Source organism: Podarcis bocagei (assembly GCF_964188305.1).
Source record: "Podarcis bocagei genome assembly, chromosome: 7".
Lineage (NCBI taxonomy): Eukaryota > Metazoa > Chordata > Lepidosauria > Squamata > Lacertidae > Podarcis > Podarcis bocagei.
The window spans coordinates 26,683,450-26,699,283 of NC_138132.1; the positions used below are offsets into that span (position 1 = coordinate 26,683,450).

A 15,834-nucleotide genomic window follows, 5' to 3' on the forward strand; every position below is an offset into this window, starting at 1 on the left:
ACCTCACCCTTCCTCCCAAAGGGTGTCAGATTAGGACTTGGGGGACAAGGATTCAAATCTCCACTTGGCCATGAAGCTCACTGGGTCACCCTGAGCCCATCGCTACCTCTCAGCCTAACCTACCTCACAGGGTTGTTGGGATTAAATGAGGGGGAGAACCATGTATACCACCTGAGCTCTTTGGAGAAAAAGGTGGGATATAAACACAATGACTAGTATTTGCTTTTATGAAATATATATCCAGCTGTTCTTTCCAAAGGGCCCCAGGGTGTCAAACACAAAACTGATATTACAATAAAACGAAACAATAGCATTTATGTTGTACATTTTAGTTCTGAGATTACGCAGCCTATATTCTCCAAATAATCCTTACAATAGCCTTTTAGAGTGGGCTGCTGTGACGCTCGTGTCAGCATCAAATGTTAAAATGTGAGACAAACTTTTTTCATTGTTTGAAAATGCTGAGATAAGTGAATAAATGTCAAGAGTCACCTAATTCAACTTTCAGCCATTCATAAAATTTATCTGGGTTTTCCAGCCAACCAGTTGCACAGGAGATGTAGACATTCATCGTAACAGCTGTTCCTGGCAATCATGCAAAGATGTAGGAGCTGTTTCCTAGACTACAGCAACTTGACATGTCGGTGTGACCTTGGCGTGTACTATAGTTAGTTGGATTACAGGTAAAAGCATCTACTCTCCCAATTTGCAGATGCTGGGGTTGGGGGAGAAATTGGATAGTGCAAATGTGTGAATGATAAGCAGGCCTGCTTCAATTTCCTTACTGCTCCAGATCCTAATCCAGCCAAACACAGGCATGAGTGACGGCCAAACTAGACATGACACCATTCAAACTAGACATGACGCCAATTTAGCAATTTTGTGAATGGCTTTAAAATAGGTGCAGGCAGCTTAATTAAGATTGGGACTGCAGGGAAGATCCCACTGCCCTTTCAGCTTAGACTAGTCAGTTTCATTTGGATATCCACTTGGATATATGGACTTAATATTAGGTCGATCATTCTCTTTTATTACACTCAGTGACCAGTATTGCCGGGGGGGGGGGTACATCTATATAAAATAAGACCAAACCGAACACAGAACCATTACAATAAAATTACTAGTTCCTGCATCGTACAATAAACCGCCAGTCATAAAGAACGAAATGGTAAGTTTGCTCAAAGTTGTCCCTGATGCGTTTTACATGCAGCAAGCAGCACAATATTTAGCCCCCCTGGAAGAGATGGATGTGTTCTGACCATTTTTATGTTTAAGTCAGGATCCGTTGAATGCTTTTATGGTTCATATTAGGTGATTAAATCTTATCTGCCCTGGGCGGGGAGGACGAGGGGTAGTGCCGCTTGCCAGAATGCCCCCCTCTCACCAAACTTAGGGGTGTTCCACAAGGCCTTGCTGCTCGTTTTTCCTTCTCCAAGGGTGGAGAAGACCAGCAGCAATGCCTCACACCAGAAGCAATGGGTGGGTCGGGCGCCACCCCTTGCGCTTCCACCACCTGAGGCAGCTGCTTCACCTGCCTTCTGAGTGGGCTGCCTCTGGTCTTCCTTGCCCCCTTCCCTGTGGTTCCATACAATTTATATTCATGCAGGTTCATTTTTTGGCTAGTCTGCCAGTGCTTTATAAGCAGTGGGTGTTTTGTCCTGAGCTCACCGCTTGAGGATGCATTAGCTTCGTGTGACTTTACTATACCCTTGCCCCCACCCATCCCTTTCAGGAGTGCTATGACAAAGGCATGTAGCATTGCATAGTCTCTGCGGTCCTTACATCCTTACTGAGGTTGGGTATCACTTTCTTACAGCTAGTGATGCACCCATCAGCATGACAGTACGTACCATGTTCTCCCATAGTACTGATTTCACTGTGAACCACTGGCTCTATTAGGGGAGAGTAAAGGGGTGGAAGTCAGTAACACCATTAAGGGGTGTGTGTGTGTCAAAACATATGGCAGCTCCTGTCATGCAAAAGCAAAGGTAGCCATGTTGCTTTTTGTGTGACCTGAAAATACCAAATTTAGTTATTCAACAGCAGGATCCTAAACTGCAGGAAGACAATCTTAGTACAACCTAAAAACAACAACAGGTCTAAAAGTACCCAGTCTTTACTGACAATGAACAGATAACCTGATTTGCTTCTAGGGTATTTACACGTCTTCCTGTTAGTCATTTGTTCATCCCACATTTCTACCTGGAAAAAGTCCATAGTTTTGTTGCATGAGGACAACAGAGGGCTTTTAATCGACTTTGTGCAAATCTATATGGTTGAATCCCTCTTGCAAAATGCTGATAGCATGGACACAGGCAGTCTAACTCTTCTTAACATGACTGGTCCTTTCCTCCCACTCAAATTCTTATTTTAATATTTGCAAAAAGATACATGAATATTTTAATGAATTAGCACATAAATTCTTCTCCCGAGTGTGCATTTCAAAAACAATAAAATTCACAAATCCTCAAATAAATGCCACCTTGTTTGGTTTGCAGATTTTGTAGCTGTTATCTTACTGTATTGTGGAAGAAAAAACAAACAAACAAGCCAACTGGGTACACAATTCCCCCCCCCCACCAATACACAATCCATCCTTTCCCCATTCATAAATTTTCATCAAATGGGATGTCCATTTTAGAAATGTTGTCTTCCCCTTTCCCATAATCCCATACACAAGTACAGCCTGTGTGTCTAAATATAATGCCTAAGCACATTTTGACGCAAGGCAGGACTGAGAGACAGAAGATATTTTTAATGTATATTTTTAAAAGGTCTTGTTAGGAACCTTCAGCTGTAACAGATGTATTGTAACATAAGTTCATGTACCAAAATGTTAGTCTTTAAGGACCCACAAGACTTCATATGTATATGTGTGTTTGCTTTCACACGGCTTTGCCTCTGGAAAATAACGCATCTTGTAAATTCCACTTGATCAGGGCTTAACTCGCAGCTTCCAGCACATTCATAACAAAGAAAACTACATCTCCCAGAATGCACCAGGGCTCGTTGCTCTAAGCCACGGTCCCCTTTACCTGTCACGGCTTGCAGTTCTGTGCTTTCACCGGCAGCAGAGACAAGACAGATTGCATCAGCCCGAGATGTTTTCTGCAGCCTTTTCCCACCCGAACAAAAACAACATTAGGGGACCGGGGCTCACAAAGACAGGAGTGCAGGCAGACATGGTCCTCTCAGCCTGGTGGGTGTGCCACTGCTACTAGTGATGTCTGTCTGCTCGTGTGGCCTCGCCTTGCTGCAAGTGGATCTGAGAAACTTCCAGATGTAAAAGCCTAAAGGGAGAGAGAAACGGGACTGCAGAACAGGTACGCTTGATCCCAGAAAAATGACAAGCCAATCCATGCCTGGGGTCTGCATTAATGCGCCAATCAGGGCTGAAGATCCACAGATGGCTCAACAAAGTGCCATCCTACAGGACCAGAGGAAACTTCAGGCAGGGCCACAGGGCCACCTGGACTCTGGAAAGTGGGTTGGGCTCCATAGCCGAGGAGAAAAGGACCGGGGAGAAGCAATGGACACCTTGGCTCAGGCTCTGCTGAGTTCCATCGGCCATCAGCCTTGCCCTTCCCAAAATGACCTGGAAAATGGACGGTCCTCATCGTCGTCAGAAGCAGCAGGGTTGGAGCTGCACCAGATCCTGGTGTTATTGCTCAGGCTCTCCAGAAGCTGCCCTTTCAGAGAGGTCAGAGAGCGATGCTCACAAATGCTAAAGGCTGCCCAGGTAAGATGGTTACAAATTAAAGGCAGAATGACAGAACATGGTCTAAACCACCTATATTAAACGAGCTCACAGGAGACAGCTTGTGTAAATCATAGAATCATAGAGTGGGAAGGGACCATGAGGGTCGTCATCATCATCATCAACGTTATTGCACTAGCCAAAGGCCATGGCATCATTCACAAAGGAAACAAAAAGAAAAACAGCAATAACCATAAAAACATCAGGCACTGCAAATACAATAAACCACGGTCACGTCTCCTAGAAATTGTTTGCTGCATACAATAGAATAGCAGGGGGTTCTCAGATAGAATGTGCCAGCTTAAATGTCCGAATCACCTTTGCAATTGACCGCTATTTTATCTCGTTCTTTTCTCCTGATCTTCTTAGCTGCCAACGCATATAGTGCTACTTTATAAGTTACGAAGTCATGAGGGTCATCTAGTCCAACCCCCTGCAATGGAGGAAGCTTTTGCTCAACATTGGGCTCAAACACACAGCCCTGAGATTAAGAGTCTCATGCTCTACCAAAATCCCTAGTGGAACGAGAGAAATGGCTCCAATGCAGGAGCTCTATCTCCTCGCTTGGGATGTTGTGTTGGGAAGACATGGATGTTCAGTGCCAACAGGTACTCTGCACATGATCAGGGGCACTCCCTTATTTGTTATTACTTCTAATGCGACAGGGTCACTAGGGTGGAACGGAAAATGGTTTTTCAGCCCTAGTTCAGAATTAAGGCCTAGCAAAATCTTCCATACCATCCTACTGGCCTCAGCTGAGCTATGTCACCATAGATGATAACATTCTATATTTTATAACAACTTATATTTGCAGGCAGCCATAAGGGCTAGAATTCTTTTCAAGATGTTGAACAGTACCAGTACCATTCTGTGCACTTGTACAATATGTGTGCAATCAAGAAATCATATGACCATAAATGTAATAAAATTTAAGGGCTAGGACAATAGAGAAACAACAGTCCCTGAATTTCAGATAAGGCTGTCTGTGACCAGACCTGGAATAGTTTCTTCACTGTCCCCAAAATGAGAAGGAAGTAGCAACTTCTTCATATATATTTCCTCAGTAAGAGAGGCCCCATCTGCACTATGTATTCTTAAAAGTATTGTATGACTTCAAACAGTCATGAGTTCCTCCAAACAATTCTGGGAACTGTTGACCCCGATTCCCCTCACAGAGCTACAATTCCCAGCATTCCCTGGGAAGAGGGCTTGTTAAACAACTCTGACAGTTGCAGCTCAAAGGGAGGGGGGAGTCTCCTAACCAGACCCTCCGAGTGTCCCTATTTTCCAGGGAGAGTCCCAGGTTTACAGAAGCTGTCCTGGTTTCTGATTTGATCCTGAAATGTCCTGCTTTTCCTTAGGAAATCCCTATTTTCATCAGAGAAATGGTTGGACGGTACAGAATAGGACGTCCCTATTTTCATCAGAGAAACATTGGAGGGTATGCAACTCTCAGCATCCTTAGCAAACTACAATTCCCAGGATTCTTTGGGGAAAGCCAAGACTGTTTAAAGTGGCATGATCATGGGCGCAGCCAGGGGGTGGGGTGGGCAGCTCCCCCCCCCCCAATTCAAACAAATCAATAAAAATCATGAATGTAGCCAAGGGGTGGCAGGGAGGGGCAGCTGCCCCCCAATTATTAAAAATCAATAAAAATACATAACTAACTGAGGTTCTGCCTCCCCCACCAACATGAAGCCTGCCCCCCCTAAATTTGCAGGCACAGAATGAATCAAAATGCAAAATGCTCCAAGAAGGGCTTGCTGTCCATCAGTTCATTGACACTGCCAGTGAGTGCCTTTAATGTGACAAGACGGTTGTCCCTGCCCACCCGTCAAAGTGGCTTCTGGGTGGTGGGGGAAAGCGAGGAGCTGTGTTGCTGAGCTGAAACTGGGCTCCCCAGCCCTGGCATAAGGCAATCAACCAAGGGGACAGGATTGCCTTGGTTAAAAACCAAGCATCAAAACATTGACTGCCGCATACAGAGCGAAAGCCTGCAGGAGCAAAACAGTCTTTAATAACGCAGCACAGGAAGGGGCCAGCTGTACTTCACGGTGCCAGGTGTTCCATTATCTAGGTGCATTGGCACTTAGGTGCATTGGCACGATGAAGGCCCTCTGTGTAACACGGAGATGTGTTTGCTGCAAGCCTGTCCTTATTTTCCTTTGTGAAATGTTGGAAGGTGTGACGAACACAAAAGGCCCCTCGCAGAGCAAACCCTGCCACTTCACACGCAGCTTGCAACTGCAGGGGTGTGTTTTGAACTGGAGTGCAACTACCTTTTTCAAGCGTATCTTTTTTTAATGTATTTTTATTAAAGATTTTCTTGGTTTACAAAAGTATGGGCAATGTCTCTCTCTCTCTTTTCCTTCTAGTAACATTTTTTACAGATCAGTTTCATTTGTTGAGACATTAGGAAGAATAAGGGGAGGGGGGAAGGTGAGTGGGAGGGGGGGTGGTGGCGATGTTTCTATTTTACTTAATATATGTGGGGTCAGTATATATATATACTGTGTATATATATATACTGTATATATATATATATATATATATATATATATATATATATATATATACATATATACATATACACACATATATATACACACACACACACACACACACACACTGACACAATATATTGTATCAGCGTCACTTGTGCAGGTTCTCTGCTATTCACTTGTGTTCCTTTGGTGGTGAGAGAGGTTGGGGTTGTTCTAGGGTGTGGTTGTTTGTTTGTGGTCGGCTGTGGTGATCTTTGTTTTCATGTTTGTGGGGGGTGGGTGGGTGCTTTGGCTCAGGTTAGCCATATTGATTTGTATGCTGTTGGTGGATTTTTGTCATTGTCTTGTTGGGCTGTGTATGTGATAAAGGGGAGCCATACCGGGCTGAAGGTGTCTTCTTCTGTATGTACCCGTGTCAGTTTCAGTTTACTGGTTAATTTTTCTAGTAAGGCTGTTTCCCATACTATTTGGTACCATTGGTCCATGCTTACTCTTGACAGGTCTCTCCAGTGTCTGGTTATGGTGTTTCTGGCTGCTGAAAGTAGGTGGGTTATGAGTTCTTTGTGGTGTAAATGGGCATTATTGTCTTGGAAGATGTTTAGTAGGGCCAATTCTGGGGTGATTTCTAATACTTGCTTAGTTATTTTACATATTTCTCATATGGCTGTTGTCCAGAAAAGTTGGGTTTTGGGGCACTCTCACCACATGTGGAGGTATGTGCCTGTGGAGTTGCACCCTCTCCAGCATTTTGGTGAGGTTCCTGGGCGTATTAGCGAAGAAGCAAACACTTTCTTGGATTTTAAATTAGCGGAAGACAGGCTATTGCAGGAGAAACCAACGCAGCAGGGCACATGTATTAACTTTCTGCAACATACAATTGTGTATTTGACCATGATCCTTGGTTTCATATAATAGGATGTTACAGGCATGGCCCTATTTTTACCTTTGGCAATTGATTTAATTTATTTATATATACCACCAGCCTGCCTGCATTTCAACGTCAAAACAACCCTGTGAGGTAGGTTAGGTTGTGAGGCAAAACTGCATTTTTTATAATAAAAAACCATGTGTTTATGTGGAAAAATCTACTATTTAATGCTGGTGAATTTCCACAAGAACTTTAAAAATAAAATTAACTGATGTAGAAATGTGGAGGACAGAACATAAGAGTGGAAAAATGAGGAACTGAGAGCAACCGAAATTGACAGATTTCTCCCACTCTATCCAGCTCTAACTCCCCCACGGCCTGTAGAGAGGCTTTGCAGGAATCTTTGCAGGAATCTTCCGACAGAATCTGCAGAGGGGAGTCCAGCAGGTGTGAGAGGTGTGGAAAAACCCACATGTTCCTTTTAGAAATCCCCCACTTGATTCCATTTTCCTTTCTGTTTGTGTTAGGAAGATGAAAGGCTGAGGGGTTCCAGCAAGTCTAGTTGTTTGGGATGCCTCATGGCTCCCGTTGCTCAGTCTCAGCTCCGGCCCACCTAGCAGTTCAAAAGCACGTCAAAAGTGCAAGTAGATAAATAGGTACCACAATGGCGGGAAGGTAAACAGCGTTTCCGTGCTCTGCTCTGGTTCGCCAGAAGCGGCTTAGTCATGCTGGCCACATGACCCAGAAGCTGTCTGCGGACAAAAGCCAGCGAGATGAGCGTGCAACCCCAGAGTCGTCTGCGACTGGCCCTAACGGTCAGAGGTACCTTTACCTTTACCTAACAACTCTCAGCACTCTGAATAAACTACAGTTCCCAGGAAAACCAGGACTGTTTAAGGGGGTTCGATACTGCTTTCAGAGTAGGCTGCAGATGGGGCCTAAGAATCTTGCTCATTCCAGCGTGAAGGGGTGGGGTAGGGGGGCAATAGAAAGAAATGTACTGTGAGAATTGAGGCTGCAGTCCTAACCCATTATTACCTGGGAGTAAGCCCTGTTGAATTCAATAGGATTTACTTCTGAGTAGACATGCTTAGGATTGCATTGCAAATTGATTGTGCAGTTGGGGATATGAGGTTTAATAAGAAAGCTAGGCCATTAGAAAGAAATAGACAGTAAATATGAATACCGTTCCATTTTAAATCTTCAAAAACCTATATTGATAGTATGCTAGAAGTTTCCATTACTCTCCAAAGCCCCATTTATTGTAATCCAGTTTCCCCTCCCGCCCGCACTCTTCCTTTCTGGATGAGAGCCTGTCAAGAGAGTAAAAATTAACACTGGGTAAAATTGGAAAAGAAGTTGTTACATTAAATTATCTCTCTTCTCATCAAGCTTTTGAATATATATATTGATTTCCCCAGTGCCTTTGGGCAATCATGAATTTCTTTTCTATTTGTGCACTAATGGCAGGCCAGGTGTCTTAGATATTACTTCTGATTACAAAGGATATAATAATTTGATCTAGTCAAGCAAATACTGCAGATTAGAAGCCTCCCCCCTTAGCATTTCTGGATTTCTCCTCAACCCAACCCTTCTCCCCAAGTGCCATCAGGATTTCTGGAAAGTTCACCCTTATGCTGGCATTTGGTTCCTGAAGGTGTCACCCACCGCTGCATGGTCAAGGTCTTTCCCATTTTGTCCAGATTGGACTCCAAGCCTCAAAAGTGGTCCAGAAAATAGGAGAGAGGCAGAAAAGTCTGGTAGCACACTGCAGCGGCTGGGCAGATGTGAGGCCCTTTCACAGAACTACCTAAAGTGTAAATTATTGTTGATTTTTCAAATTTGGATTGTGTCCTAATTAACTCCTCTTATATGGCAGTGGTTTTCAACCAGCATGCCATGGCACCCTGGGGTGCCTTGAATGATGGTCAGGGGTGCCAAGGGCAACACTGGCCTCTGTTCTGTTTTCATTCCCTCCCTCCTCTGATGCCCTCTTGCATCTTTGCCTCCCAAAAGCTTGCACTTCTGGTTGTTGCAGCAGCCCTGGCTACAAGCTCCCCAGGCGAATGGTGCCTCCAGGGCCGGCCATGGGGTGTTTCCCAGGTCCCTGTAGGGCAGGGTGAGGAGGCACTTCTCTTTGGGGCACGGGGGCAGCTCAGATACTAGGGGCAGCAGCTATGGCTGCCCTGAGGACTCCAAGGAGAGGGGAGAAGAGAGGAAGCTGAGGGAACACTCCACAAGGGAGGGTGTTCGAAAAGGGGTGAGGGGCTGCCAGCTCTGCAGGCAAGGGGTGACAGAACTGGGCTCTTGAGCCTCACAGGGGTGCTGCAGAAAGCATGTAGTTGGTCAAGGGAGCCGTGGACCCAAAAGGGTTGAAAACCTGTTATATGGGATCAGACCATTGGTGGCCCATCAAGTTTTAGTAGGGTGTTCTCCAGGAATGGAGAACCTGTGGCCCTGCGATATCAAATGATATAAAATTTATATCAAAAGACAGGATTTCTGGAGAAAAGGACAAAACTTCAGGTGCAGTTTATCAATCAACCCCTCTTCACAGGACACACTGGGAATCGTAGCTCTGTGAGGGGAACAGGTGGTGCATAGCAGCTCACAGCGACCATAACAAACTAGACTTCCCAGGATCCCTTAGGAAAAGCCATTGACTGTTTCAAGAGGTATGATACTGCTTTAAATGTATAGTGCAGATGGGGGCTGAAGCCCTACTGTGAGCAAAACCATTAAAATTAACAGACATAAGATTTGTTGTTGTTGTTGTTTAGTCGCGTCCGACTCTTCATGACCCCATGGAACAGAGCACGCCAGGCACTCCTGTCTTCCACTGCCTCCCGCAGTTTGGTCAAACTCATGCTGGTAGCTTCGACAACACTATAGACATGAGGTAGTCATGTTCATTAACTTCAATTGGTCTAGTCAGAGTAGGAACTGGGCCTATACCTTTGAAACACTATACCTTTAAAGCAGTATCATACCACTTTAGTCATGAAAACTGCCCTCTCCAAAGTAGGACACATGGCTACCCTACAACGAAGCCTAGCCTTTAGTTATAATTTATTTCATTTCTGAATCTCTTCCTGTGAAGTGTCCCAAAGTGATGAATAACATCACTTAGGAGCACGAGTATATGTAGACCCTGCTAATATGGGGTCCTGACTCTTTTGGGAGCAAGGTGTTCTTCCACTCCTGACCATGCTGTGCTGCAACCTTTGTATGGAAGCATTTGCCCCTTAGGAGACTCTCTGAATCACCTTGGCAAACAATGGCCTAATTCCCCCAAGATGTTTGATGCCACACCACTCCTTGGTTGCAAAACAGGAGTGGAGGATCCCTCCCAGTCGCAACAATGTCCAGGTGAGGCCAATTTAAATCGGAGCAAACAACAAGAGATTAAAGGCTCATTGGCGATCTGGAGTGCAGTGGAGTAGGAAAAGTTGGGTTCTTTGAAAGGGAGCAGATGGGGAGACAGGGAACTTGCTTCGCTTGGATCTGCCTTAGAAGTGAGAGATGGGGGATATTCCTGGAGGCCACTGATGCTTGAGAGAAAGAGGGGTACAGCGGTTGAGAAGGCCCTTAGGAAGCCCCCTCCTATACTGGTCCCCCCACCACCCAACTACAGGTTGGTTTACACCATAGCAACACTAGGTAGTTACGTGTCACCATCTTAAATATCCCACAGTGGGGTGTCAGATTATAATGCCAGTGTTCACAATTCCCACTCCCTGCCATGAAACTCACTAGATGACCTTGGACCAGTCACTGTCTCTCAGCCTAGCCTTCCTTACAGGGCTGTTTTTAAGATGAAATAGGGAGGGGGAGCACCATGTATGCTGCTTTGAGCTCCTTGGAGGAAAAATGGGATAGAAATGCAATAAATAAGTACACACACAACACACAGACAGATATTTTGAGGACCCACCTTATTTTTATGACTGTAAGTTGTTTTAAACTGTTTTCAGTATTGCGTATTAATGTTGCAACCTGTCCTGGGAACTTAAGGTGAACAGCACATTAATAATAATATTAATTGGAGCAATTAAAGGGCACGTTAGGCAGGAACATATCATACTAGTGGTAAACATGTTGACCATGGCATGCATTTAATTATCACGAGTGTGGAGATTGGCTCCTTTACCAGTTATTGGTCAATGGAAGTGGTGTGGAATGTCATTTGTATGAATAAGGAATGACTCCATAGTGATTTCTCGGCGGTGGGGGGAGGTTTCCATTTGTGCTATTTTGCAACAGATATAGTTGGATAGAATTATCACCTCCAGGCCTCACCAGACTTCCTTTTTATTGTGCATTTGTGATGATATGTGCTCATGATGGTATTAGGGCAGTTATACACAATTCTGCTTTCATAATACCATTTGTACCTGCAAAGGTTTTGGGGTGGCCATATTGCTTTGTTTTGAATCAGTGCACGTTCCATAGCTTCCTGCTGAAATTCCTGCTGAAACTTTTCGTACCACCAGTGTTCCAGGGTGTTGTTATTGTTTGACCTGCTTTAGCCGTGCTAGAATGCAAGAGTGGTGCTCCAGGTAGCAATAATGCAGTAACTTTGGGGAGGCATCGCAGAACAACTAACAAAATGGAACAATGTGTGTGGATGGTCCGGCATGAATCCACTCTGAATGACATGTTGGTGAATAAACCTGCACATAGACAAATGATACCAGTCTAGAGGTTTTCAAAGGCTTTCCATGTAGAGATTAAGGATTGAATCTCTCTCTCTCTCTCTCTCTCTCTCTCACACACCCCCCCCCTGTATTGTGGGTTCTGAAGCAATCTCTGAAGATTCTGAGGTTGAGAGACGATCCCAAATGGGTAAATCTGGTGACAGATTTGTGGCATGTGCTCTCACACCTTTGTGTAAAGGAAAGCAGCCCCGGTGCTAATTTCTCCTGCTTCTCCATCCCCAAAAGGCACAGCTGTCACTCAAGCTGTCACTCTGAGGCTTGACACAGTCACATTTCCCTCTGCCTGGAAGTTAATGAACCTGGGAGGAGATGCTCTCCTTCCACCATTGGCCTTTCCCTGAACTTATGGCCTTTTTGTAAGATGTGAATAGGCTGATAGGTTCCCTAGAGCAGTGTTTCCCAACCTTTTTTGGGCAAAGGCACACTTGTTTCATGAAAAAAATCTCGAGGCACACCACCATTACAGCCCCGTGACGTCAGCGCGCAGCGTCACGCCGGGAGGGACATGAATTGCTAGCAAATTACATAATCACCTCCTTGAGGGCTGGCTCATATTCTCCGAAGGCAGAACCCCATTAATTAACAGGACAGACTCACACCATAGCCAAGACGAGGGGGGAAAACCTCAGTCATGCACATGTGGGGGCTAAATGAGGACGAAGACCGGGCAGAGAGCAGGGTTCAAATCACCCCACCTGGTCAGGACAATCCCTGGGTGCTCCCTTGGGCCACTCGCCTGACCCACCTCGCAGGGCTGTTGTTGCGAGGATAACACGGGGAGAACCACGCGCGCCCCCGGGAGCTCCTTGTAGGAGAAAGCGGGCGATGAATGCAATGCACGAAATATATGAGAGGCGACCAGGTTTTGCAGGTGAGGGGCCCCCGCCAGCCTCCGCTTCCAACACCCGGCGCAACGACGCCGAAGTTTCCCCCCGGGCTCGGCTCGGGGAGCAGCGCTGCTCCCCCCGGCTCCCCTTCGCCCTCCCGGCTCTCTCTGCCGCCCACTGGGGACCCCCCTCACCTGCCAAGTCCGGAGCGCCGGTGGAAGTTGCATGCATGCATGCAGGGCGCCGTGTTGCCATTGCATTGCACTGCACTCCATGCAACGCCTGCACGCATGCATTGCCTTGCACGCCCGCCAAGGGGTCTCCCCGCGGTCCGATGCGTCCCCTCCGGCGCGGATGCAGCATTGCAAAAATAAAAAACCCCCGACGCAGCCCTACCTGGGGGGCAGCCTCCGCCTCCGCCGCTCCGCCTCCGCGGGGATCCCCGGGCTCCATCCTGCCGCCCGATCTCCGCGGGGGCGCAGGCAGGCTGCGCGGGTTCTGCGCGGAAGAGCCCCTGCCCGCCCGGCCGCTGCCGCTGCGCTCATTCCATGGCCGGGAGAAGAGCGCTTCAAACAAAACGCCCGGCCCGCCAGGCCACGCTGGGAAACGTAGTTTGCGCACCCCGCGCGGGCGCGGAGCCCAAGGGCGAGGGGACTACGGATCCCGGCAGCCCCCGTGCCAGGGACGGAGGGGGAGAGGCCGGGTGCAGGGATGGAGGGACGGGTGGGCGAGCGAGTGAGTGAGTGGCAGCCGCCAAGCCTTGGCCGAGAGCCAGGAAGGGCCTCCCCGGAGGAGGAGGAGGAGGGAGGCACAGAGCGGGAGGGAGGGAGGGAACCCCAGGGGTCATCTAGTGACGGCGCCCCAATCGAAAATTTGACTTTAAAAAAAAAAAAATTTCGAATTTTTTAATTTTTCCCGCGGCACACCAGGCAACATATCGCGGCACACTAGTGTGCCGCGGAACAGTGGTTGGGAAACACTGCCCTAGAGAGTGGCTGGGTCTGTAAGAAGAAGGACGCAGGCTGGCAGCTGATGGCGGTCTCTTTTTTGGGTTCCTCTGTCTGGAACGGGCGTGGGGGAAGGAGCATTAATTTGTCTCCCATTAGGGTCAAACTGATCACCATATTTGGAGGAAGAAGCTACGGTAGCTGATTTGGCCCCCTCCATATGCCATTGGACTCCAACTCCCATCATGCCCAGCCAGCATGTGCAATGGTCAGTCAGGGATGATGGGAACTGTGGGTGGGCAAAATGGGGAGGGCAGCTTATTGGCCTTCCCTGGCAATAACATTTTCTTCCACATCAGTCCGCTCGTTCCCTAACATCAACAGCCGAGCACCTCCTGGTAGTCCCTACACAGGATGAAGTATGTGATGTGGTTGTCCAGGAAAGGGCCTTTTCGGTGGTGGCTCCTTGTGGTGGTGGCTCCTTCGGTGGTGGCTCCTCCCTTCCTACTGAGATGTGCCTCACCCTATCTCATGACCCATCTAGTCCAGCATCCTGAAAGCGGCTGACCAGATAACTCTGGGAATCCTGCAAGTTGGACAGGAGCACAACAACACTCTTCCCCCTTGCGACCCCCAGCAAATGACATTCAGAGGCACAATGCCTCTGACAGTGGAAGCAGAACATAGCCTTGTCCTCTGTGAATTTGCCTAATCCTTTTAAGAAGCCATTCAAGTTGGAGGCCCTTGCTGCCTCCTGTGGCAGCGAGTTCCACAGTTTAACTATGCGCCGCAGCATGAAGAATTACTTTCTTTTGTCTGTTAGTGTTATGAGAGATTGGGGGGGGGGGACGACTTGTCTGCATCCACTCTCTCCATGCCACGCACCATCTTATAATCTCCTCTCCTGCCGCCTGTTACTTGCCTTTCCCCTAAACTTACAAGCCCCGAACGCTGTGACTTTTCCCCATAGGTGGAATTGCTTCATCTCCTCGATCACGCGACCCCTCCACACATCTGGTGGCATGGGTCAGGCCCGTGAAAAGCTGGACGTGCCACCGCAAACGGCTTCTGCCTTTGAAACGTGGTTGCGGCCAAGATTTTTGATGCAACAGCAGAACGCGGCAGGAAGATTAGAACCAGGACCATTGTCAGGCGGCAGGGGCTGGTGATAACACAATCTTCCTTGAGGAAACCCTTTGTTGAGCCACAGAGTTGTGCAATGGCGAATGCAAAAAAATAAGAAGACCCCGGCTCTTGCTTAGTTGCCTGTAGGCTGGTGGGCCTTTCCCCACTCCTGCAGCTAATAAAAATCAATATGGGGTGTGAGGAGCCTCTAGAGCTACAGCAGAGGCTTCGTCATAGGCGCCGACTCCATGGGGCTTGAGGGGGCCCGAGCCCCCTCAAAAATTCGTTTGGGGGGGCTCAGCCCCCCCAATAATCTCGGGCGGCGGTGGGCGCGTCCGCGGCTTTTATAGGGCGCCCGGCGCGCACCAGCTCGATAACAGGCACCGGCGCGGCGGGGGGCGCCGGGCCGGGGGAGGAGGGCGGCCGGCCTGTCTCCTTGGCAACCCCATTGAGCAGCGCCGGCTCCCCCGGGAGGGCCATCCCCCCGCGCCGCCGATCGCCAACACCGCCGACGCTATGGCTGCCCGAGCCCGAGCCCGAGCCTGAGCCCGACCCGGAGCCCGAGCCCGACCCGGAGCCTGAGCCCGAGCCCAAGCCCGTCAGTCAGGAAGGAAGGAAGGAAGGAGAAATGGGGAGGGAGACGAGGGAGGAAAATTGCGCGCAGGGTGAAGAAAGGAGAAGGGCGAACGAGACGAGCTTCCAACCCAAAAAAGGGCTGGAAGACTGGGAGGATGCAGGATCGGGAAAGAAAGCGACGCCTTCCCCGCCCGCGACGTCGCCCGCTTGTCATTGGCAGCGCAGCGGGCGCCCAGAGGGGCTGGGCACCGGCGCAGGGCCACTCCGCAGCCGCGGAGGACAGCTGCGCGGCTACCAAGGTGTGCCGCGTAGAGCGCGGCCCTTGTGTGGCCCGGTGGCCAGGCAAGCTTGGGCGGGGACCCCCATGCAAATCTAAGACGGGAGAAGAGGGCAGAGCAAAGGGGGTCCCTTCCCCAACCTCCGGCTCTGAGACTTCCCTGAGCCCCAGAAAAGCGAAAGGATTTTCTCTTCTTCTTTTTTTGTAAATATTTTATTAAGGTTTCAAATACAAA

The 15,834-nt window shown here is 48.2% G+C and overlaps 1 protein-coding gene across 2 annotated transcripts in view; it reads left to right on the forward strand.

Annotated features, from left to right (window-relative positions):
- The first annotated feature begins 3,068 nt into the window (after nt 1-3,068).
- The window catches only part of SESN2 (sestrin 2), a 62,248-nt gene continuing 49,482 nt past the window's right edge, over nt 3,069-15,834 (forward strand). The window contains exon 1 of one of the 2 annotated variants that reach the window (XM_081202755.1): nt 3,069-3,739. In XM_081202755.1, coding sequence (XP_081058881.1) covers nt 3,344-3,739 — 396 coding nt within the window. In that variant the 5' untranslated portion in view covers nt 3,069-3,343. The remainder of the gene's footprint in view (nt 3,740-15,834) is intronic. The other variant, XM_081202756.1, reaches the window with a different exon arrangement.